This window comes from Telmatherina bonti (assembly GCF_933228915.1).
Source record: "Telmatherina bonti genome assembly, chromosome: 21".
In the NCBI taxonomy this organism is placed as follows: Eukaryota; Metazoa; Chordata; class Actinopteri; order Atheriniformes; family Telmatherinidae; genus Telmatherina; species Telmatherina bonti.
In genome coordinates, this window is record NC_136630.1 from 12,361,924 (window position 1) to 12,384,772 (window position 22,849).

General features: G+C 43.8%; 1 protein-coding gene across 1 annotated transcript in view; it reads left to right on the top strand.

Moving 5' to 3' along the window:
• Positions 1 to 22,849, top strand: part of ctbp2l (C-terminal binding protein 2, like) — a 118,058-nt gene that overhangs the window by 87,531 nt on the left and 7,678 nt on the right. The window contains 4 exon segments of the mRNA XM_079260494.1: positions 10,934 to 11,088; positions 15,518 to 15,662; positions 17,178 to 17,384; positions 21,665 to 21,879. Of these exon segments, the coding sequence (XP_079116620.1) occupies positions 10,934 to 11,088; positions 15,518 to 15,662; positions 17,178 to 17,384; positions 21,665 to 21,879 (722 nt within the window).

Consider the following 22,849-nt stretch of genomic DNA (forward strand, 5'->3'; position numbering starts at 1 on the left):
GCAGGAGGAGGAGGGAAAAAAAGGGAGGAGGGATTGTGCTGGAGTGTGTTCTGTGTGCAGATCCTATGAAGTGATCGCAACCGGGGAGTAAATTGCGCGAGCCCAGAGAGCACGGCGCCGCATGTTCAAGCTGGCACTTTTGATTTAGATAGGATTTCTTTTTCTTTCTTTTTTTTTTCTCCGCCCCCCTTCCTTATTTCCTCTTCGGCAGAACCTTTTTCTCTGCTGCCTCTGGTTTTATTAGCAGCTAAGACAAAGGCAGGAGGAAAGAGCGAGGAGAGGGGGAAAAAAAAGGAAAAAAGCGAGAGGACGCAGAGATGTTGCGCAGCTGACAGCAGAGGAAGCGGCGTAGAGAGTTTCCAGCTATCGCGTTTCCCGACCACAGCTTTTTTTTTTTTCTTGGAAGATTTTTTTTTTTTTTTTTTTTTTTAATAAGGACAAAAGCTCAACCCCCCCTCCCACCTCCTCCTCCTTCTTTAGCCCACCACTATCCGATCACCGGCACACCATCCTCCTTGGGTTTGTGTGTGTGTGTGTGTGTGAGAGTGAGTGTGTGCATAAGGACGCCGCGGCTGTGTGGTGCTGAGCCCTGAAAGGCATGGACTAAAAAGATGATGCAGCCGGGGGGCTTAGTGTGAGCTCGCATCGCGAAAGCCTTCACCAACCGACCAAGAAGAGCAACTCAAGGGGGAGGGTGGGGGGGGGAGGGGGGGGTAAAGCAGCAGAGGAGGAGGAGGAGGAGGAAGCGAGAAGAAGGGGGGATACCCTCCTTGGATTATTGCAGAGGGTCTTCCTCATTCCTTCCTTTTATTTTTTTTCTCCCCCGCCACCCCCCCACCCCCCACCTTGGACCCCTACTCGCCTCGGTCGGCCCCTGCTTTTCACTGCGATGTGCCGTCTTTAAGCCTTTAAGAATGTGGAGGCAACATTTTCCAGGCAAGCAGCATGTTTCCTGTTTTCTTTTCTGGATGTCTAATAAAGTCTGGCATGAGGGGAGGTGGGAGGGAAGTAGGTGGATTGGTGGGGAGGGGGTGGTGTTGTGAATAAGAGGAGGTGAGATTTGTGTGTGTGTGTGTGTGTGTGTTGTGACCAGTAAGGTTAGTAGCCCAGTGTTGTCATTTCAGGGTCTGCCTGTCTCATGTTGCTACACCGGGCTCAGTTGGTTTCACTTCCTCTGTGGTTTTTGTGTGCTCTGTAGTTCGGGGCAACACCAAAGAATAAGAGAAGAGAAGAAGAAAAGAGGGGAGGGGGGGAACAGGGAGGTCCAGTGCGGTTGTGCCATGGAAGCTGTTGACACCCGCTTTTGTCCCGTGCTAGAATGTGGGCCCCGGCTTGCCAGTGCTCACAGAGGGTACCATTTAAAACATGTGTGCGCTCATTTTCTTGGCAGGGGATGGATTGGTGTGGCAGGCTGCCGGGTGGTGACAGGGGTGGGGCACTGGCAGCGCCAGGACAAGTGGCCTTTGTGTGCTTCTTTTAGGGAAGTGAAGGGAGGGAAGGGCAGGGAGGAGGCTGCCAACAAAGGGTGCTTACACCCGCCCTCCTCGCCCGCTTCACCCCCTTCTCTTCAGCCCATACAACTCCCACAGTGACCTCGCACTGTCACAGGCTGATGAAGGGTTTGTGTGTGGGTGTTGGAATCGGCAACGTATTAAGCGAGTAATTCAACCCCAGTGCAGCAGAAGTAGACTACTCACTCTGGCAGAGTGCCATCTGAAATGGAAGGGAAGTGCAGCGAGGAAAAACAAAGTGTTGTTTGACTTAATGGCACGTCTGTGCATTATACCAAGCTTCTGCATTACCCCCACAGTCCAGCTGCTGGAACTTCGCCAACATTCTCTGTCCAGTCTTATTCAGTAGGTGTCAGGTTCCCGTTGTACGCATGTTTTCGTGCACATCTCAGCTTGCTTTCACAGCTTGGTCGAACGAGAACACTTATGTGATAATCAATTCCCAAATAGCGTAGAATCATCTTCCCGATTAATCTGCCAAACTTGTTTCTCTCTGACTTTTGGCTTTGAGCTCAAAAAGTCAAGATCTTTGGCAATGACATTAAGGCTGAGAAAGTCGTTCTTACCGACCAGTAAAATCACAGTTTAGGTGTAGATGAAAGGTGATGTCAGACTTTTTTTTTTCCCCCTCTCATTGCTCAAGTAGAAATTAAATAAGCACATTAGCCAGATAACAGCCTACTAATTTTTAAGCCAAATTATTGGGAAAAATGTCTTTAGTAAGCAGCAGCTGATGCATTTGCCTGTTAATTTTGGTATATCTGCAGGCCAAAAAAAAGGGCACAAAATCTGTTTATATTACCTGAATGTTTTTATAGATCTGTTTTGGCAAATAAAAAAAAAAGAATCTAGACATCTTGATAACGTGACTTGAACACAAAGAATGAGCTTGAATTTAGTTTTTAATCCTAAACGGAATCAAAGGGAAACCAGACCTCAAAGCGGTGTTTGCTCATGATGTTTCCATTTTTCTAAACGGTAACTACTTGCTGAATGGTTAAAACCTTACAAAGCTAAAAAATCTACAAAAAAAACTTTTGCATACAAGATGGAGGCGGTTTGAGCATGACCCGGCCTCCTCTTGTTCGTCAGCGTGAACCCGAGGTTAGGTTTGGGTTTCATCACAGCGGTCCTCGCAGTAAATCGCCGTTAACTGTTGGCGGTCAGCAGCGACAGCACACAGTGTTGTGAAGACACAGCCACCTGCAAAAAGCAGCTTGTTGGTTGCTAGGTAACCGTTGGCAGCAGATGATGATAGTGTGTTGGAGTGGCTTGTCTGGTCTCCTATTACCACATTTCTGTTGCTCTTATCTTCTCTCCTGTCCTCTTTTCATTTTCTTTCCTCCACTTTTGACCACATCACATTTCTCATTTCCCCCCACCCCCTTCCTCCAGTCCCCGCTTCACTCCCTGCCCCACCACCACCACCCTCCTCCCTCATCGGAGGCAACTTAACACCAGCGGCAGAGGCCAGTGGTAGGAAGAGACTCCCCGCTCTCTCCACCACATAATGGAAACTCTGGCTTCATCTCCCATCGCTGCGCTGCTATATCCTGCTGCCAGACTCTGACTAAGTGTTGCTGGCTGAGGAACCACAGCCTCCAGCCTGGGCAGAATTAATCTTCTACAGGAATGATTAGAATTAAAGCACCGAGCAGCAAGATTTGAGTGAAATAAAGACGGAAAAGGCTGATCTTACACATTCTTGTCTGCACAAAGTGGTTTTAAGCCTTTTCACAGCAGGCCTAGTTTTTCCAAAATTATTTTCTTTGTGACCCAGTTCTCAATCGGTGTCCTCTCTAATTGAGTAAAACGTTCTATTTTCAGGCTGCTAACCGAGGTCACCACAATTTCTTACATGGATTTGAAAAGATTTTAGTGTCATTATACATTTAAAATATGTGGTATCGATATATTTATTTAAATATATTTCCAGCACCCATTTTTTAAATCTTCAAGCCCATATAATGAATCTTTTTGCGATTTCTGCTTTTCTTGTATTCACTTGCAAGATTTAAAGTCATATTTATTTGACTGTAAAATATGATCAGCGTGATGTGGCTGGTATGGACGAGTAATGAACAATTATTTAATGGCTCAATGAATGAAAAGAAGATTGTTCATCTCAATATTTATCGTATTAAATAAGCAAACATCACTTTTAGCTCTGATTACTTTGTTGGAGTGTCAATTTGTTTCTATTTTTGACATCTTGTAGCTTGTGAAAGTAATTAATTTTGGGAAGGAAGGGGGGAAAAAAAATCATTTGAAGACTAATCACCATTGAGGAAAATCATTAGTTGCAGAGTATATCATTACACAGATGCAGCAGGGGTTGTGTGCATGCGTGAATGTGTGTTAGGTGTTCCTTTGGCAGGTAAACCCACAACTGCATCTGCCTCCCTTAGTGAAAATGAACTCATACACAATCATCTCATAAAGAAACACACACATTAGCAGCCTGGCAACAGTTTTGCAACAAGCAGAGGAAGCGACAAGAAGGAGGAATGAAGGGAAATGAGGGGGATTAATTAACAGAGGAGAGAAATTAAGAGCACTCTGTCTCCCGTGGTTCTGACATGACTCCCAAAACTCCACAGAGCCCGTTAACATTTGATGCACCATCTTGAGAATGTCCTCCTTTTTGCCTCTGCTTGATTTATGGTGCAGTTTGGGTTTCTGGGAGTTTGTGGCGAGGTGGCCGGCAACAGCACGGCCGCCTGCAGAGAGCGAGGCAGGCCTGCTGAAAACTGCTGTTCTATTCCTGCTTGTTGCGTCTGACAAGGTGTTACAACACTGTTTTAAACAAGAGCCAGCCGAACGTTTGTCGCAGTGGCAGTAAAAGCTCGCAAATCTTCGTGAGTTTGTAAGCATCCGGAGAGTTTAATATCCCAACAGAGATGGATGGTAAACAAATCTGAAGAAAGAAATCTACCTAATGGCAGACAATGATCTTTTAGTACAAAGAGAAAGCGGAGACTGCAGGGATAAGTGGTTCTCACACGATAGCAAAGCTTCATACACATAATGTTCTGACAAAATATGGTGTGCTTCCGTAGATTAAACAAGACACCAAAAAGTATACAAAGAAGTTAATTAACTTAACCTTAAACTTCTGCAGCAGGGAACGGGAATGTTCTTTTCAGGAGAGACTGTATTTTATCCCAGTGTCATGAAAAAAGATGACATAGTTCTCTGTCTGAGCTGTTTATAGATTCACAATGACTGTAGATTCTTCTTAGTTCTTACATTTCTTTCTCTTTGATCATCAGACATGAAAAATGGTTTTTAAAAAAATCCACATATTTGTCATTTGATTTCAGTCAGATTGACTAAGATGTAAAAAGAGAAAGTAAAATGTAAGTAATGTCATGTAAAAATGTATGAGAGATGCAATTGTCTCTCTTAAATACTGTGGCAACGTTGTGTCTGGAAACATTAATGAAATTGAACCAAAAATTGTGATTTTAAAACAGTTTCTTGCTCTTAATGCAAAAAAAGTAGCCAAATGTGGGTCAGATGGCTCAGGCTGGAGGGGGGGGGGGGGTTGGTCACAGACCTTAGAACTTATTTAACAGTCTGTTAGAGTCATCCATCCGCAAAAGTAAGGATCGGTCAAAGTTCAGACAGAATTGTAGTTTGGACATTTATTTAAACCCATTTACATTGTGAACAGAGAGATTTCAGTCGTTGTAATTAGCATGCTGTCGTGTGCTCGTGTGCACCACCTCCTGGTCGCTGTGTAAACTGCAGCTGCTTCTAATTATTGTATTAAAAGCATATTATACTTATACAGAGGTATTACTTTCACCCCCCCCCCCCACGCCGCCACAGATGCCCCATTGTTTTAGCCCACACACACAAATGTGAAGTCTTTCTAAACCTTAACAATCTATACCTAGCTGAAGTGATAATACCTGTTGCATGAATGTTGATTGGGTACTAGCTGGCTTAAGCTAGGTAAAGCCAACTAGGGTTGATTAAAGAAATAAATATGGTTCTCTTTCATTTTAAACATGAAGATTATTATCCAATTTTTTTGTTTTCTAGAGCAAAGCCAAAACTTCAACACAAGCTAGAGAAGCTAACAACTAAAATCATTCCCCATATTCCTGTTACTGCCCCCAGGTGGCCACAGAATGCTATAACATGCAGCTTTGCATACATGAAGCTCTGCTGCGGGTGATGCAAAAATATTCAGCACCTCACATGATTTAAATGACGTAATCTTTAGATAACTAATACTCTACACCTAGTAATGACATGTTTTTGAAACCTTGGATCTACATGTTTGTATATTTTTGACCAGCATGTCACAAATTGCACGGCTATCACTTCCATCTTCTCATGTTTTGGTCGTGTCCCCCCCCCCCCACACACACACACGCTTAAATTAAATGACATTTGAAATCTATGCATGTAACACGTGAAATTCTTTCTACATAATTACAGACTAATTTCAAAGCACAAACCACAGGCACGCTGTCAAGTATCGGCGCAGAGAGGACAGGTGCTGATAAGGGTGTCATGAATGCATCACTTATCAGACACGCGTGTGGTGGTGTTGTGAAGCTGACAGACCCAGTGATTCAGGCTGAGACTGGTTTGATATACATGCTGTCAGTTTACCACAAGGGGAGTGTTGGCTGTCACCTCCCTGCTTCCCCTGCCTGAATACATCATCTCCTCTCCATCAAAATCAGCAGAGTGAAAATCAGTCTGTCACACAGGAGGAGACGCGCACACACACACAAATATACGCCCGAGCTTGTGGAAAGATGGAGCGGCGTAAAAAAAAAAAAAAAAGAGAGGAAAATAATAGGAGAGGAAGAGAAGGAATGACAGTCGAGGAAAAGAAATGACAGAGAAAGGAGGAGTGCAGATTACTAAAAGACAGCTGAGGAATGATAGCTGAGGTCGGGAGGGGAGGGGAGTGGGGGATTTATGTGAAAAGGGAGATAAAGGACTTTGATGCACAGTGAGCAAACAGAGCCAGATGTCGACAGAAGAGAGGAGCTGTCACAAGATGCTATCACACAGAGAGAGATGTCCGTGAAAATACAACACAGCAGATGATACTGTAAAACGGAACAGGGGGAGAGTCTGTGAGAGGGAGATGCAAAGAGTAAGAGACTGAAAGGTCAGAGAGACACAGAGAAATCCAGTGGATGATTCATGGAGTTCAGCCAATCTAACCTGTGCCTGAGGGTTTGATGCAGCCTGCCAACATCTCTTCTCCCCTACCGCTTTAACTACAGGTCCTCTCACCTGCACACCCACTGCTGTCTATAACTGTTAGATACAAGCGTGTACTGCTTAGATTATAGCAACTGTGACTTTTTTCTCGTTAGTCGGAGATCGCTTTAATCAATTTTTCTTCAGTTACCTCTAAATTAAATCATTGTAAATGTGAATGAGGCTTGAAATGCTGGGATTAATCAGCTCTGCTGTGTTTCTGCTTGCCTTGTTGCTTCAGTTTTATTGTAGATTTACCAAATAAAATGTGTGCAAAGAAGCCCAGCCAGAGACTCACCTTGTTTATTGCAAAACAAATTAGGCAACTTTGCTCAACATTTCTGTGATCTAATCGTCACAGTGTGAAGTTAAAGTTGCAGAGTTGTTTTTTCTTCAGTTATGAAGGAAAGATGTTTTGGATCTTTTAATAAAGGGGAGAAGTGCCATACAAAAGTTTGGGGACTTAGCAAAATCTGAGCTCTCTGACTGACATTTAAAGCTTCATAAAAGCTCTGAATCCCTCAACCTTTTCTCAACATCCAAGAGCCATAGAGCTCCTCATTGTCCTCCGGTTCCTTACACTCACAACATTAAGGTAAGCGATGCCCAGAAAGCAGGCTATTTTTTTAGTCACTGTTTCCCGAAGCTTGTTATGCAAAAGTTTTTGGAAGGTTTAGCTTTGGAGAGGTGCTGCAATTTTGTTTTACGTTGCAGCCGCAATTCATCCAACAGAAAACCTTTTCTGTATCCTCACCACATCATTTAGCATCAGGAAGTCTACAGATGATATCTGAACTGACTCGGTGCACTTAGGATTCAAGCCCTGTCAGTGACTACAGACATGCACAGAGAAAAAGCAGCGCGCTCTAACTGCTGAGCACGATAGTAGAGCCATCATGCTGTGGGTTTTTCTGAATCCAATTTGAGTATTGTTGCTGCATTGGAACAGTTATCCTAGACACACTTTTGAGGTGCACACTGAAGTTTTTTTCCCCTGCACTCACAAGAAATTTAGTGCCTACAGGGTTTTTTTTTTTTTTTTTTGTTTTTTTGTTTTTTGTTTTTTGCAGGCATGATGGATAAAAACCTCCCAAATAAGAACTATGACACTCCTTGAAAAATGCTGCAAGTTCTGTTGCTTACCAGAAGAGTTGTTACAAGTGTCCAGTCTTTTTCCACCCTTAACCTAAGAATCTGGATGGCATCATGTCAAGTAACAGCTCATGCAAATCCACATTTTATGTGTCGGGGTTCTTAACATAACTGATCAGTGCATTGCTGTTGTATTTAAGAAGATTCATTTGCCCCGTTCACTCAGAAATGTTTTCAGTTTATAAGTATATGACTCGTCTGTTGCTGCGAGGTCTTCACCAGCTGCCTCCATTAATATTTAACAAGCTGTCACTTGCAGATGTGGCGCAGACAGCCAGGTTGCTATGCCCTCACCTTTCTGCGCTCTTATGACACTTGTTTTGAACGAGAGCCGTGATAAACGGGTAGAAAGCCACAAGCGGCGGTTGACGGTGGGCTGCGGGGTGAACAGGAGACGTCTCCACCCTTTTACGCGACGGATCTCGACGCTCGCCACACGCCCGCGGTGCCAAAAATATAGCGCATTAAAAGTGGCGGCCGCAGCCTGTTAAGTGATCACCATGACAACAACAGGAAGGAGATGACACCTCCACTCCCCCCACCAGCCTGAACGAGGAGGCTCCACTTCTGGACTGCTCACGTTCTGACAGCTGGGTCAGCGTCTCTCTTGTCGTTTCTGTCCTCATTTTGTCTTCCTTCATCCTCTTCCTCACCTTCTCCGGAACGTCTCCTGGGAGCTCTTTAGGCTAACAATCATCACTGAGTCATTTTACATCTTAATTTGCACTCTTGCTTTTTACGTTCTGTTTATTTTTCCTGCTTTGCAACAACCTACCTACAACTCTCAGTCTCAAATCTCCTAATCTCACCTTCATCTGTCCTAATCAGCCTCCTGTGACGTAATCCCAGCATGCATGGACCTAATGAGCCTTCCTCCACATCTCTTCTGCTTTCCTGTTCTCCGCCCCGCTCCTTATCGGGACCATTTCGCTCTGACGTCACTGTAATCTTCAGGATAACTTTAAGAGAACACAGATGCACGTAAGGCTTGCACATGCTCAGAGTGAGGTATCCAGATGCACTTCCTGGCAGCAAAGCATGAGATAAGATGGATGATGTCATGAAGGAGACCTTAGGCTCGTAGGTCTCCTGTGTACTGACTTATACTCTGTTTTGTCAACTTAGACGGATCCATAGGTGCTAATTATGAGTAATAATCATGACCTGGAGAGGGTGGGCTGGTACTCCGTGGGGAATAGGTTGCTTTCCCACTGAGGTCCGTCCATTCACAGGCTGACTTCTAAGCAGCTGAGAAAGCGCATGAATATTAATGCTCTTCACTTGTTAACATTATACGAATCAGGGCTGGTAATTGTCTGTCTTCTCAGCGCGACACGTCCTCTTCAGCGAGAAGGTCGACACACCAGGGAGCTGGGCTCCACTCAGCGCTCTTCACTCTTAAGTGAGAAAAAGAGGCGAGCAGAGACTCGACCAGACACGGAACACGGGGCGCTTTGTCGAACGTGGCGTAGTGCAGACGTAGATCGGCTGCAGGTTTCGTTTTAGGCTTGTAGCCTTTTTCTCTAACGCTCCATTTCAATGATGCATTGCTCTTTTGAGGCGGCGCAGCGGCGAACTCATTTCTGAGCGTGCAGGTTTGCAGTTTTTTCTTTTTTTCTTTTTTGCCTCCCTCTGCTCTACAAGCAAGCAGAAGACCCTCCCTGCTGAACTAAGGCATACATGTCTTTGTCAGTATGTTGTTGTCACACTGATGCACAGGGGAATATGTCTTCCTCCTTGTGCGACCGAGTGCATACAGTAAATAATACGTCCTTATCTGCAGAATATGTCTTTGCGCGTGAGAGTCTGTGTGTGATGCAGGTGTTTGGCTGACAGTGCTTCTGTAAGTCTAATCCAGTCTTGAGTAGGTGCATTGATTTATTGAGCAAAGCTTGTTAGTTCAGAGAAAGCCCAGCTTCCTGCTTCATTCCAGTCGGTTCGGTCGCGCATACGGACACACAGTGGGTAATTGCTATCTGAGCATTTTGTTGTTTGAGAAAAGGTGGGATAAATTGAATCCAGGTTGCAAGAGAGTGTACATTTGCAATTGTTACAATGAGTAGTTGTTAATTAATTAAAGTACATGAAGATTAACATAATCATGCAGCATGTGTCAACTTTTAGAGCCGTAAAGAGAAGTTTTTGTCCTTCACTATGTTGGTAACAATGAAATCTAAACGTTTTATATTGAAGCTGATCAGAAATGTGTATTTCCTTGCATACGGTTAGCAAATATTTTAATATTTGGTTATAGTGGGATGAATTAAAGTCAGATATGATTTTTAAAAGCTGATGTCACAGTTTGGCCACAGAAACATTCGGCTGATGTTAGTATTCTGGGTCCGTTGCATGCAAAAGAAAGCCTCAGAGCAAGTTACACTACAATACGGAAACTGAGCAATTATCATCGAATTAAAGGTTCTCTATATTAGTGTTGAGATTTTGGGTTGTCCCAATCCAATCTAAAGTATAAGAATGGTTAAATTTATATGTCTTTTTTTTTATTTTTATTGATCTATGTAGTTTTTTTTGTTTTTTTTAAATATTTTAAATAAAAGTAATTTTTAAATAAAGTACTTCAGTTCTGCTCTTTGTTGTTTTGTGACGCCGGCACAGCATAATCCAGTGCAGGATAATTAGCAAATGGCTAATTAGCATATCAGCCCGCTAGCTGTATTTATGTGTCATTCACATCTCAAATTTTCTACTATGAGTAAAATAGCTGCAGCTTATTGATATCGCTGAAGCAGAGGGAGACAGGAGATAAAACAGCACTGGAGTCTTTTCCGGTGAAGTGGAGGCTGCGATTTGTATCATAAGGGAAGAAAATTATATGTTCACTGTTTGATTTGGAATCTGGAAACCCTAACATCATTTTTTTTACTTAGTTTTAATGACTTTTTTTTTTTAATAAATCATTTGACCGTGACATAAATGCAATCACAGCATGAAACTCGTCCTTATCGTTGCTTTTGCAACAAAACGATACACACTCGGTAAACTCTTGTCACAAGTAATCTCCTCTGTCTCTTCAGGTATTCGGCCCCAAATCATGAACGGGCCAATGCACCCGCGCCCGCTGGTGGCGCTGCTGGATGGGCGCGATTGCACCGTGGAGATGCCCATCTTAAAAGACTTGGCCACCGTTGCCTTCTGTGACGCCCAGTCCACACAGGAGATCCACGAGAAGGTAGAAAAGCACCAGTGCACACACACACACACACACACATCGCTCCACATCAAAAGCAGCACAAAGCTGCCGAAAGAATGGGACATTCAACTCGCTCACATCCGCCTCCATCACAGCGCTGATATGTGAGGCGCATTATATTGGCCTCATGCACACTTGCCAGTTAAAACATAATGGTTTCATTCTGATTCGATGTCACCTTGTGGCACAAAGCATGATGCCTATATCGGTCCCATTGTTTTAATAGAGAGTTTTGTTTGGCGAGGATGTAATTACATCGGCTTGTAGAGGCGCTTTATTGCTTTTCATGCAGCGCTTCGATGCAAAAACAATCTGTCTGCAGAGATGGGTATCACCCCAATGCTATCTCTCCATCTGAAGACGAGGTGAGAGCTGCTGCATCTTCCCTTCTGCTGTCTTTATGAAAATGGGGACATATTGAAAAAGAAGCATTTGCATAGAGATCAGTTCAATCAAAGACCTTGGGCGGCAAAGAGAAAAAAGGGGGGAAGGAGGGACCTCTTCGTTTGTTTTAACACTACCTTATCAAGGAAAACATGATTGTAATGTTCACCTCACCCGTATATTCAGCAGTTCACAGTAATAACCTGCAGTCTGGGTACCCAGAGGGGCGGCGTAGATTGAAAATGTCCAATCTCTTCTCTGTGCGGCGTGCACGCAGAGATGTAGTGTTGATAACTGTGGCGTAATGCTGCTGAGACAAATATATCTACACACACACACACACACACACAATGTAGAAAGTTATGGAAAAGCCTGTCCGATGGTTGAATAAGAAAGCGGCCCGAGGTTATACCAGGCCTACTACCAGACAATCCCTTATTTCTCAGGTGATAGGGAAGAGATGACGCAAACAGGCAAATAGTGAGCAAGACCAAGGTATAATATCGTTCCAGTGAGGCCAAATCCTGCTTTCAACACATGTGCCAGCATTGTCGTCATCCAAGGTCAGTGATCCCCTCGTCTTTGTCACAGCCGTTGCACTTCATCTGCAGCTTGTAAAAGTTGGATGACAGCCCACATGGCATGGAGTCAGTATTAGCTTATTACACCGCTCGACCTTGTTTATCCAATCCAGGAGCTTAAAGGTGCAACTAAGCATTTTTAAAGCAAGCAAATGATCTAATAAAACTGACCAGTCATTTTGTGTAATAAACAGCCAAATCACAAACTTAAAAAAAAAAAATTGGAAACAATACAAAGCAGCTCTTTTACTTTAATGTGCATTAGTTGTAGTTGCAAGTAGGGAAAGATGAAGTTATACCTAAAATAGAGCTTTTTTAAATCAGAATTTGTGGGGAAAATGCTGTTATTTATATAATAATTGACTTTTAGAAAGCAAGTTCTGTTTTTATAAAGGATGTGTTAGGATTACTCAGACTACAAGGAACAGGAGACTTATCCCAGTCCAGCGGTCACAGCAATGTGGTCAGCGATCCATTAATCCCAACTGTACGTTCAGATGGAAATGGCATTTTGGGAGCCTGAAAACACTCAAAATCGAAACTAGATCCCAAAGTGAATAAATCTAAAAACCAGTACAGTTAGCGAGCTAGCGGCTATTCCGAGACTGGTGGAGAGGAGAATTTTTCTTTATTGCTTTAAAAATCCTGAACTCTAAGCCAACCTTAAAACCATCTTACCAGCCCATCTCCACAGTTCAGTAAAGCTGCGCTTAGAGTATCATATGCTTCATATTAAAGCACTATTTTTTCCTGCTTTGCCTTTTTATTTAGTCTTCAACACATGGTTGCTATATAAGCTGAGAGAAGCTAACAGATGTAAGAACTGAACATCCAGTAAATATGATTTGATAACTTTATGCGCATGCTAATAAATGTTTAACTACATTAAGGACTTGTTTTGCAAAGTTTGGCTACATCATAGTGGACATGGTTGGAACAACGACTAGTCTTACCACACAGTCTTTTGCTAAACTTACCACTTAAAACATTTGCATTTGTGAGTCACTGACATGAGCTTTTATAGTGAATTGTTGAGGTTTTACACGTTGAACAGTAGATGGTATGAATCACTGTGCAACTCTTGGTAAGAAACCGAAAAAGCTTCAAATAGCTGAAACTAAAATGTCAAGTGCAGAGTGTTTTTATTATTTAAGCTTTTCTTTACCATGTCAGTGAGATTTCTCCTGCTACCTTTTACTGACATCTCTGCTGAAGTGGTTTTTAAAGTTGCACAAAGGAATTTGTAGCTTGCTCTTTGGATAGTACCCGCCTTTACTGTGTGAAGCAGTCTGGTACTGTTTTTTGTTTTTTGTTTTTTTTGCCATGTTGTTTAAAGCTCTCATTACTTGATAAGAAGTGATAAACGCTGAGTACCTCTTAAGAAGCAGCAATGGCCCGACCAGTTGGAAAAAGTTTTTTTTTAATTTTCCAAGCATTCCAAGCAGCTCTCAACCGCAGCGTATCCTCTCTCATCGCTAGTGGGATGACTTCATAAACATTCGATTCCTCCCCAGTGAGCCACAGAGTCAAACACATACATGTGATATGGTAAGTTCGCCAAATCAGACCTTCTTGGCACACCTTCTCACGCTCCTGCAGGCTTACCGAGGATGCCTTTGCTGCCTTTTCAGGAAAAGTTCAGGCATCTTGAGAAATGATAGATGCTGAAAGCATTAAGGCTTTGGTTACAGCAGCGAGGAGGGATGTATTTATGGTCAGAGTTTCCATTAAAATAAACTACACTCTGAGTGAATCCCCCCCCCCCACCACCACCCATAAAAATGCCTGATTCTTCAGCTTAAAACCAACACAAGGCCTGCAGGCTTCAGCGCAGAGGGGAGAAAGTTGCGTGTGTGTGCACATGTAAGGAGTGTTTTAACCTTGAACCAGTATCTGGAAGGCCTGACCAGGACACAGCGCTAATAAAAGCGGTATGGAAATTCAGAGCTAATCTACTAATCACAGGAAAGCTAATTCAGTCTGGCTGGAGGTGAATGTGGGGCTGTTATTTAGGCGCTGATGGAGGGCCGTGGCTGATACTGAAGAGTGTGTGGGGGGGGGGGGCGGGGTGGAATAGTTTAGATCCTCATCATAGTGAATCACAGGCCGGGTCACCTTGTACTTGTTAAGTGGCTGAAGAGTCACTGGTGTCTCAAAGCGACAGACCGCTGGAGGTGACTTTTCAGATTCTGAACAAGTTTTCCAGTGATTTGGAGGAAAAAAATAAAAGATCAGGAAGGCTGAGTCAGATTAAACAGCACCTCCATGTGGTTATTTATAAAACACTCTTCTCTCATCTGGTTTTTTTTTTTTTCTTTTTTTTTTTTTCAATAAGATTTGTTGCTGACATTTAATGAATAAAATTAGTATTTTTTTATTCAGTCAGCAGGATTGGAACATGTATAAAAATTTAGCATGTAAAATATAGAGGATGTCAAACACACCTCTGTTGACCTTTGACCTGCTTCTCACTGTCATATCTGAAGGTTTATACTGTTATTAGTGCTCGCCTTGACCCCTCTGCCAGTTGAACAGATTCCTTTGTGCATGAACACCCTCAGGGTTGTGTTGATCCTACAGACGCAGCGCAACTTGGAGGCATGATGCTGTGTGTCCGTTTTCTCCTCTCTGCACCTGTTTTACTGGTGTTGTTTCTGCATCACTGTGCCCCTTCTCAACATCACAGGGCCGACAGATGTTCTCTCACAAGCCCCTCCAGACTGCCACCCTATCTCTGTGTCTGCAAACACGCGCACACACACACACACACACACACATAACACATTAACTCATCCGTACCTACACGTCTCAAACAAGACTAACCATAATATTGCTTTAGCTTTAGCTTTAGCTGGCTCATCTACTGGTCATTTTTGTTCAAGATGGCTCCAGAATCATGTTTCTTGTTAGTGGGAGGTGTGACAAAGCAGCAGCTGTCTGGTGTTTGGTTGCTGGTCATCCATCTGCACAACCCTGCTGGCTGAACACACAGAGACTAAAAGAGCGTAATGTATCATATATGTCATTATTTTTATCTTTGACAGAATGCATTTTGGGCTTTATTTGCACTAATGCAATACTTTGCCCATAAACACCCTCGGGGTCCAAGCGCGGTTGTAAAGACCATTAAGTTCCACGGCCCCCTTTGAGACAATATAGCGCCTTGTTTCCAGAGCAGGTCTGTAAATGGACAGCACACCATGTGACATCTATAGTAGCTGTTGTTGTTAAAATCCCGAATGTTCTTAAGTGTCCAAGGTCATGCCAGACATGCGATTTAATGGCTCCAGTGAAGAGATTGGAATCTCATGATTGTCATGAGTTCATGTGAACTCAATTGGACTTCCAACCATACGTTGAATTGCCCATAAAGAATGAGCGAATACACAATTGAAGAGATGGATTATCTGTTGTTTTGTGTGTGTGTGTGTGTGTGTTTGCAGGTGCTCAATGAGGCAGTAGGAGCCATGATGTACCACACCATCACCCTGACCAGAGAAGACCTGGAGAAGTTCAAAGCCCTACGCATCATCATCCGCATCGGCAGCGGATACGACAACATCGACATCAAGGCGGCTGGAGAGCTGGGTACAAAATCTCTGGCAAATGTTTAAAAGAAAGAAAAAAAAAAGAAGCAAAACAAAACACCAGCACCCCTCCAATAGAGATAGATGCTGCAGAACTGTATGTGCAAAAGCCCATTCCTGCATCAGACTACAGACACAGTAGATGTGATGTTTACTGTACTGCTTTCAAGTTTACTTTATCCTTCGTCATATTGATTCCCTTATAAGCAGCCGGCTTCCTTTCTTGTTTGTCCATCAGTGACAAATGCCATCTCAGGGGCCGTTGACAGGATTTAGGTGTCTCTTGAGGGAGTGATTCATCATACCATTGCCTTACAGCATGTGAAAAATTGCATTGATTTTCCAAAAAAAAAAAAAAAAAAAAGGTGCTGCAGTTAGACTTAAAAACAAATACTTGTATGTTTTTTTTCCCCCCATTTCTTTTCATTAAAGGGACCTGCTTCAGGCAGCTCGAACAGATTTTTCAAACGAGTGTATGGGGCTGAATTTTATCGTCAGATGAACTGTGGAGATGCCCACTGTGAGGCAGGATGTTCAAAGAGACGGAGAGCGAAAGACATGCAGGAAGAGTTGAGCTTTTTTCTCTCTGAAGCACCACCCAGGCTCGTATCAGCAGGCTGGTGGCTCAAAACGGCTCTTACAGCTGACAAAGCTGCCATTTCCCTGCCAATGCCAGATACTGTGTCTAACTGCCACCCACTCACCGGAAGCGCTCTGCCTTCGCAGCACAAGGAGTCAAAAAGCTATCGTGCCTGGAGAAGGCGCCGCAGATATGACAGCGGGTTCTCGGGGAGGAAAAAAAAAAAAAAAAGAAGCCATTGATTGAGCGGATTCTGGCTAAATTTTGCTGGCCAGAGATGGCCGCGCTGTTACTCTGAGATACAGAGTGGGAGGACGACATTAGTGAGAGCGAGGGCAAGCAGAAGGGCTTCAAAAAAATAAAAAATAAAAGTCTGTGTAGCTGAAGAAAAAGGCAAGGTAATACCACAAGGTCAGGGGTTTAAATTGCCTGTGGAAACAAAATGGAGAACATTCTGCAGGACAGTATGTTGATCAGAAGTAAAACTTGCATGCTGCCTTAGTCGTTGGTGAAGGAAGCGGGTGCAAACTTTGGGGTTGACGAATTAAGCGATGCGATGAATTCATCATGGGGATAATGCATTTCGATATTATTCATTCATAATTATTCATTCATAATTATAACCATTTAGTACGATAAAGGGTCACAAGGAAGCTGGAGCCTATCCCAGCAGGCTGTGGGCGAAAGGCAGGGTACACCCTGGACACCTCGCCAGTCCATCGCAGGGCATTTCGACATTACTGCATCTCAATGCACACTGAGCGATTTTAAATAGATCATCTTAATGGATTCAAATAAGCATCTCCTCATACTGTACTCCAGTATACACTGGAAGAAAACCATATTAAGAATGACAGTATTGATTTTGCCATTTGCCGGACTCATTTTCAGCTCCTCTGGCCTGTGTGTGTGTGTGTGTGCGTTCTCCTCCTGCAGGCATCGCTGTGTGTAACATTCCCTCCGCAGCTGTGGAGGAGACGGCCGACTCCACGCTTTGCCACATCCTCAACCTTTACAGGCGAAACACCTGGCTCTACCAGGCTCTCCGGGAAGGCACGCGGGTCCAAAGCGTGGAGCAGATCCGCGAGGTGGCGTCCGGCGCCGCCCGCATTCGCGGCGAAACCTTGGGCCTCATCGGTTTCGGTGAATATGAATATTTATTTATTAAGCTCGGTGTCGGCTCTCCCACCTTCTTTCCTTCTTCACTTTTTTTTATTTTTTTTATTATTATTCACTCCCTTTCGTTGCCTTTCCTTCATATCCTCTCACCGCTCAGCGTGCCTTCTGTTTTTCTGCTCTGATAAGGTTGTTTTCCTCCCTCTGCCCGTCCCACTGATTATCTCAAGGTTGTCTGTTTGCTTCCCCCCCCTCCAGCCTAACTTCCTCTCTCTCTCTCTCTGCCACAATGTCCTCGCATCCCACCGTCCTAATGTTCACCATTATACCTCTATTATTCTCTCTACTTCTGTTTTCGGCTCTTCATCTCTGTTTATTGTGCTCCCCCGACATCTTGCCCCCGCCATAATCAGGCCTCGCGGCCGACTCGTCTCCAGCCTGTCCTGTTTGTACGTGCACCTGTTCCACTGCTGATTGTGCGTGTTCGTGCATCATCTCGGCCTGTCTTCAACATTGCTGGGCTGACACACGCTCAGTTCTCTCACAAGCCTTTCCAGTGTGCCATCTTATCTGTGTGCACATACACACCCCCACCTCCTCACCAGACAGCTGCTTAGACTTTATGTGCCTGGGCAGCAAGTCCTGGCGATGAAAATGTCTCCCCCATTCTCTCCTATTTTTTTTTTTTTTTTTTTTTTAATAAACCAATCGTCTCACCTCAAGCCGCCACTTCTGGTCCCTCTGGCTGAAGCCATTTCCAAACAATGTCCATTGTAAGTGGGAGGTTGGGGAGAGCAAAGGCCTCCTGGTGTTTGTCTGAAGGACAGCTGCACAAATTTACTGGCTGAAAACCGTGCAGTCTGGAGGAGAAAGAGAGCAGTCTGGCTCTGAGACAAAAGTAAAGTCAATGATTGCAATACTCCAAAGTAATAGTGGTAGTATTCTTGTCATGGGGGTGGTCAGACTGAGTTGGATTAATGGGAATATCTTCATATCAGGAAGAGCCAACTATAATGAATATTTCTCCATGAACAAGCGATCGCTTGCATATGTGACAGGAGTCATTCAGAGGCAACAATCCACAGTTAAGTACCCCGACTGAGCAGAACCATCGGCTCTATGAAGCAGTTTACGTCAGTCATTTCTGAGGAACGACATATCAGTTTTAAAAAAAATGTATCATAAATCATAAGTCGTCTCCACCCCAAGCAGTCGAGGCAGATGGCTGCCCTCCCTGAGCCGGGTTCTGCTGGAGGTTTACTTCCTGTTAAAGGGGAGTTTTTTCCTTCCCACTGTCGCCGTGTGCATGCTCAGGATGGGGGATTGGATCGAAGTCATGACTCGATGCAATCAGTTGGTTTCTATTATAGGATATGTATGAATTGGCTCGAAATGATGTGTATGTAAAGTGACAACATTGTTGTGAAGTGGTGCTATACAAATAAAGTTGAATCGAACTGAATAAGTATAAATACTATTAAATATTGTGATTAGTATTATGATATTAAATGCAACCACACAGACTAACACATCTGTGGTGGTGTACTATTCCCCCTTGTAGTGTACTTTTTTCCTTGCTGCATTGCCTCCCCATGTGTTTCAGCATTGATTTCAAGGTTCTTTAGGTTATTTATAAATGTCTTAATGGTCTTGAGCCCCCCTTATTTACCCACCCCTCATGAACCCTCGCAGACCCTGTTATCCTCTGGTGCCAGCCTTTTCGTTGTGTGACACACATCATCAGACTGTAGAAAGTCATGGTGTATAACTATATTTATGTAAAGTTCATATTGGCATCATGCTATCCAGTTTGTATTGGATTGTGCTATCGGATGCTCGCCACAGCTCGCCACTCGCCTCTCCCAGGGTTTCTGCCATCGGCCATAATTCAAATTTGGCAATTTTTTGTGATAAAATGTCAGAAATATGTATGCAGTTATACTGAAAATGTAGTTAAATAGAGATTAATGGAAAATATTAATATTTATTTTATGTACTTTTTTCTTTTTTTTTTTTAAAATTCATGACAGATGAAGCACTGCCTCCCTTGACCACACGTCACTGATGTGTGTGTGAGAAAGACGGTATAATCAAGGGCGCTTTATTGAACTATGATGTTTTACACTTAAGTGTTGTGAAGGTTTCATATATATTCAAAACGTGTTTTATTATGTAGGGCGCTTTTGCGCTTGCTTTTTTATCAAAAGTGCTTTATAAATACAGTTTGGTTTGATCTTTACCTCCACATCTGCCATCAGTCTCGCGAAGATGTCCGTCGAGTTAAGTTCACAAAATCTGTGTTTGAACCTTGTCTGTGCGGCGTGTAATCGTCGCTCCTCTGTGATGCAAAGCAGAAGCCTGCCGGAGAAATTCAAGAGTGATGTGCCACAGATCGAAACGTTTCTGTGGGTGGCAGGCATGCTGGTTTTTCTCTGTTGGTAGCATTGATCAGTGTGGGAAGTGGGGGGGGGGGGGGGCTTTGATTTTTTTTTTTCTTCTTTTTTTTCTTTTCTTTTTTTTTTTTTTTTTTTTTTAGGCATCTTTTTATTTTAAAGGCAAATTTTGAAACAGCAAATTAAAGCAACCTTTAGCCACCAAAGCATCATCTAATAATACTGTTGCAAACACTTACTGATTACTGAGATGATGTGTTTCCCCCCCCAAACTCACCTCTGCACTGATTTACCAACAGTCACGTAGGCAGAAAATTGTTGTTGAAGAGTGTTGATCTCATTTTCGACACCATCCCCCTGAAACGTCTGTAAATAAGATTGCTCTGCAGCTGCATGGCAGCCTGATTTGTTTCAAACTGACTGGAAAAACTCATTCCCCCGCTGCTGCTGCTGCTGCTGCCCGTATCGCTGTGTCAGGCTGCACTCATAATGCAACAAGTTCATTCCTGCTCTCTGCGTGGCGTCTGGGGAAAACCGAGAATAAACTAACAAGCTACAGTAAATAAAAATAAGAATGGCACTATAGAAAAGCTCTTATATTCACTATAATTGGTCATTAAAGGAAAGACTGTAAGATTATTGTTTAAGCGCAAATGTAATCCTTCATCAGAATAATCAGCTGCTTCAGTAAAGCCTCAGTTTTTATCCTGCTGTCTCGTAGCAGCTGATGCTTGAAAACAGGAGGAGGATGAAGGAGCGCTCTGGGCTGTGGGGCTGACTGAAGCGCTGGACATAAAACTCCCTCACAAAGAGAGAACCTTGAGATTGGAAAGGACCTTATCGATCCTCTACACAAGCAACAATATCCAAGTGGCCATTACTCTCTTCCTCAGCTTCAGCTGCAGAGCAGGGACGCTTCCTGCAGCCAACCAGAGAGGAGACTCGCATCCTACTCAACAAATGGCAGCGAGAGACGGAGAGGCTTGTTATGTGCTGCAGACTCAGATTGTGATTCACTGTCTGCTACCTCACGCCATGCTTCTCCTCTGGGATTATGACTCTCTCATTCATCCAACACACACTTTCTCTTAAACACGTTTAATGTCCTGTAAGTCTTTTCAAAACACTGGCGCAGATCAGTCATCCACATTTCATCATTAGATTGTTTGTTATTGATGAGATTACTAATTCACTTCTGTAGTTGATGTTTGCATGTGTGTGATTGTGTTTGTGTGTGTGTGTTTGTGTGGTGGAAGAGGGTTATTACATTTGTACAAAAAGTTTTAAGACAGTGCAAAAAGTGGTTTTGTTTGAATAAAGTGGATGGTTACTGTGCTTAGCAACCTGTAACTAGGTGTGTGCATGGTGATACAGACAAGTGTCAGAAATGGGTGTTAAGTGTGTGTGTGTGTGTGTGTGTGCGTGTGCGTGTGTGTGTGCGTGTACGTTTGAGTGTGCAAAACAGGTGAGGTTGATGCATTATTCTTTGTAGTGGTTTATTAATATGTAAATAACACTTTGTTATAGCACTTTGAGTTTCATTTTATCGTAGGAAAAGTGCTTTATAAATAAAGTTTGATTTGATTTGATAGATTGACCGAATGCAAAGGAAAAGAGATCAGTCGTGAGCTACGTCACGAATATTTGTTGTCTAAAAGTCTGCTTCCTGTCACTTCCTGTATATTCATTCAGCTTTTTTGTCAGAATTTTGCAGTGGACCTACTTTCTCCTCATTTTTAAGTAAATAATTGCAATATGAAAAAAATAAAAAAAAATCAATACTTTATTTAACTCAGATTATTAACTTGTTTTGAGCCCATCAGGAATAGCTTGGCTCCATCGCTACCAGTGCAGGTGTTGATACTAGAATCCTGAGTGTTGTCAGACTGTGTGTAAACAAGCCTGTGTCTTCAGGTCGTTCGGGCCAGGCGGTCGCAGTCCGCGCCAAGGTGTTCGGCTTCAACGTCATATTCTACGACCCCTACCTGCAGGACGGCCTGGAGCGCTCGCTGGGCGTCCAGCGCGTCTACACCCTGCAGGACCTCCTCTACCAGAGCGACTGCGTCTCCCTGCACTGCAACCTGAACGAGCACAACCACCACCTCATCAACGACTTCACCATCAAACAGGTGCAGGACTCTTTTTGCTTTTCATCGGGGTTCATCCAGACAGAGCTGAGCATCCCAGCTGTTACCTGAGCTTAGTAGATACACAGGGACAGCTGCTGCTGTGTTATTACTGTCAGCCTGGAGAGTGGCATAAAGAGCATTAGAAAAGCAGCAGAAAGCAAAAGCAAGGGGGGTGCGTTCCTGCCCTGCACATTCCCAGCTTTTTATCTTAAGCTCTACCAAAGCTGGACACAAATTCATTCCTTTGCTCTGTCAAATGCAATTAGCACCAGCCACGGCTACAGCAAATATATCGACTAGGCTGCACAGCGTGGGGGGGGGGGGGGGGGGGGGGGGGGGGGCGGGGGGGGGGGGGGGGGGGGGGGGGGGGGGGGGGGGGTGGAGCTGAGAGCGCTGTAAGGGGAAAAGTGCTCCTCTCCGAGTCCTGACTTTCTGCCTGCGGCGACACCTGCAGAGCAGCTGAGGAACTGCACGGGCCGAAGAAAGGGTCCACTCCCTTCGCTCAACATCACCTGCTGTGTTGCTTTTTCTTGTGCCCCCCCCCCCCACCCCACCCCTCGAGTTCTCCTCCTATAGATCATGCGTGAGGACATCAAAACAAGTGGGTGTAGGGTAACAGCGTAACCTAGTTAACTGTGTCCTCTCCGACGCTTAAGTGTGCAATGAAAAGAACACTTTTCTCTCTTTCCCCCCCCTCTAAAATTTTGGCAGTGGCTCTTTGCTTTTTAAGTGGAAATGTGTGTGTGTGCATGTTTGTGTTTTGGTTGGTTTTCTTTTGTGTGCGTGTGTTTGTGTGTATGTGTGTGCCACAACCACCAAGGCCTAATAAAAGACTCCCTGCCAGTGTAAAGGCTTTTCATGCCCTTGGATTTGAGCTTTTGTCAAGATTAAGGGATTATTTTCATTTGATTCCCCCCCCCCCCCCCCCCCCCCCTTTTTCTTCCCTCTAACACTTTTGTTGTGCCTTTTT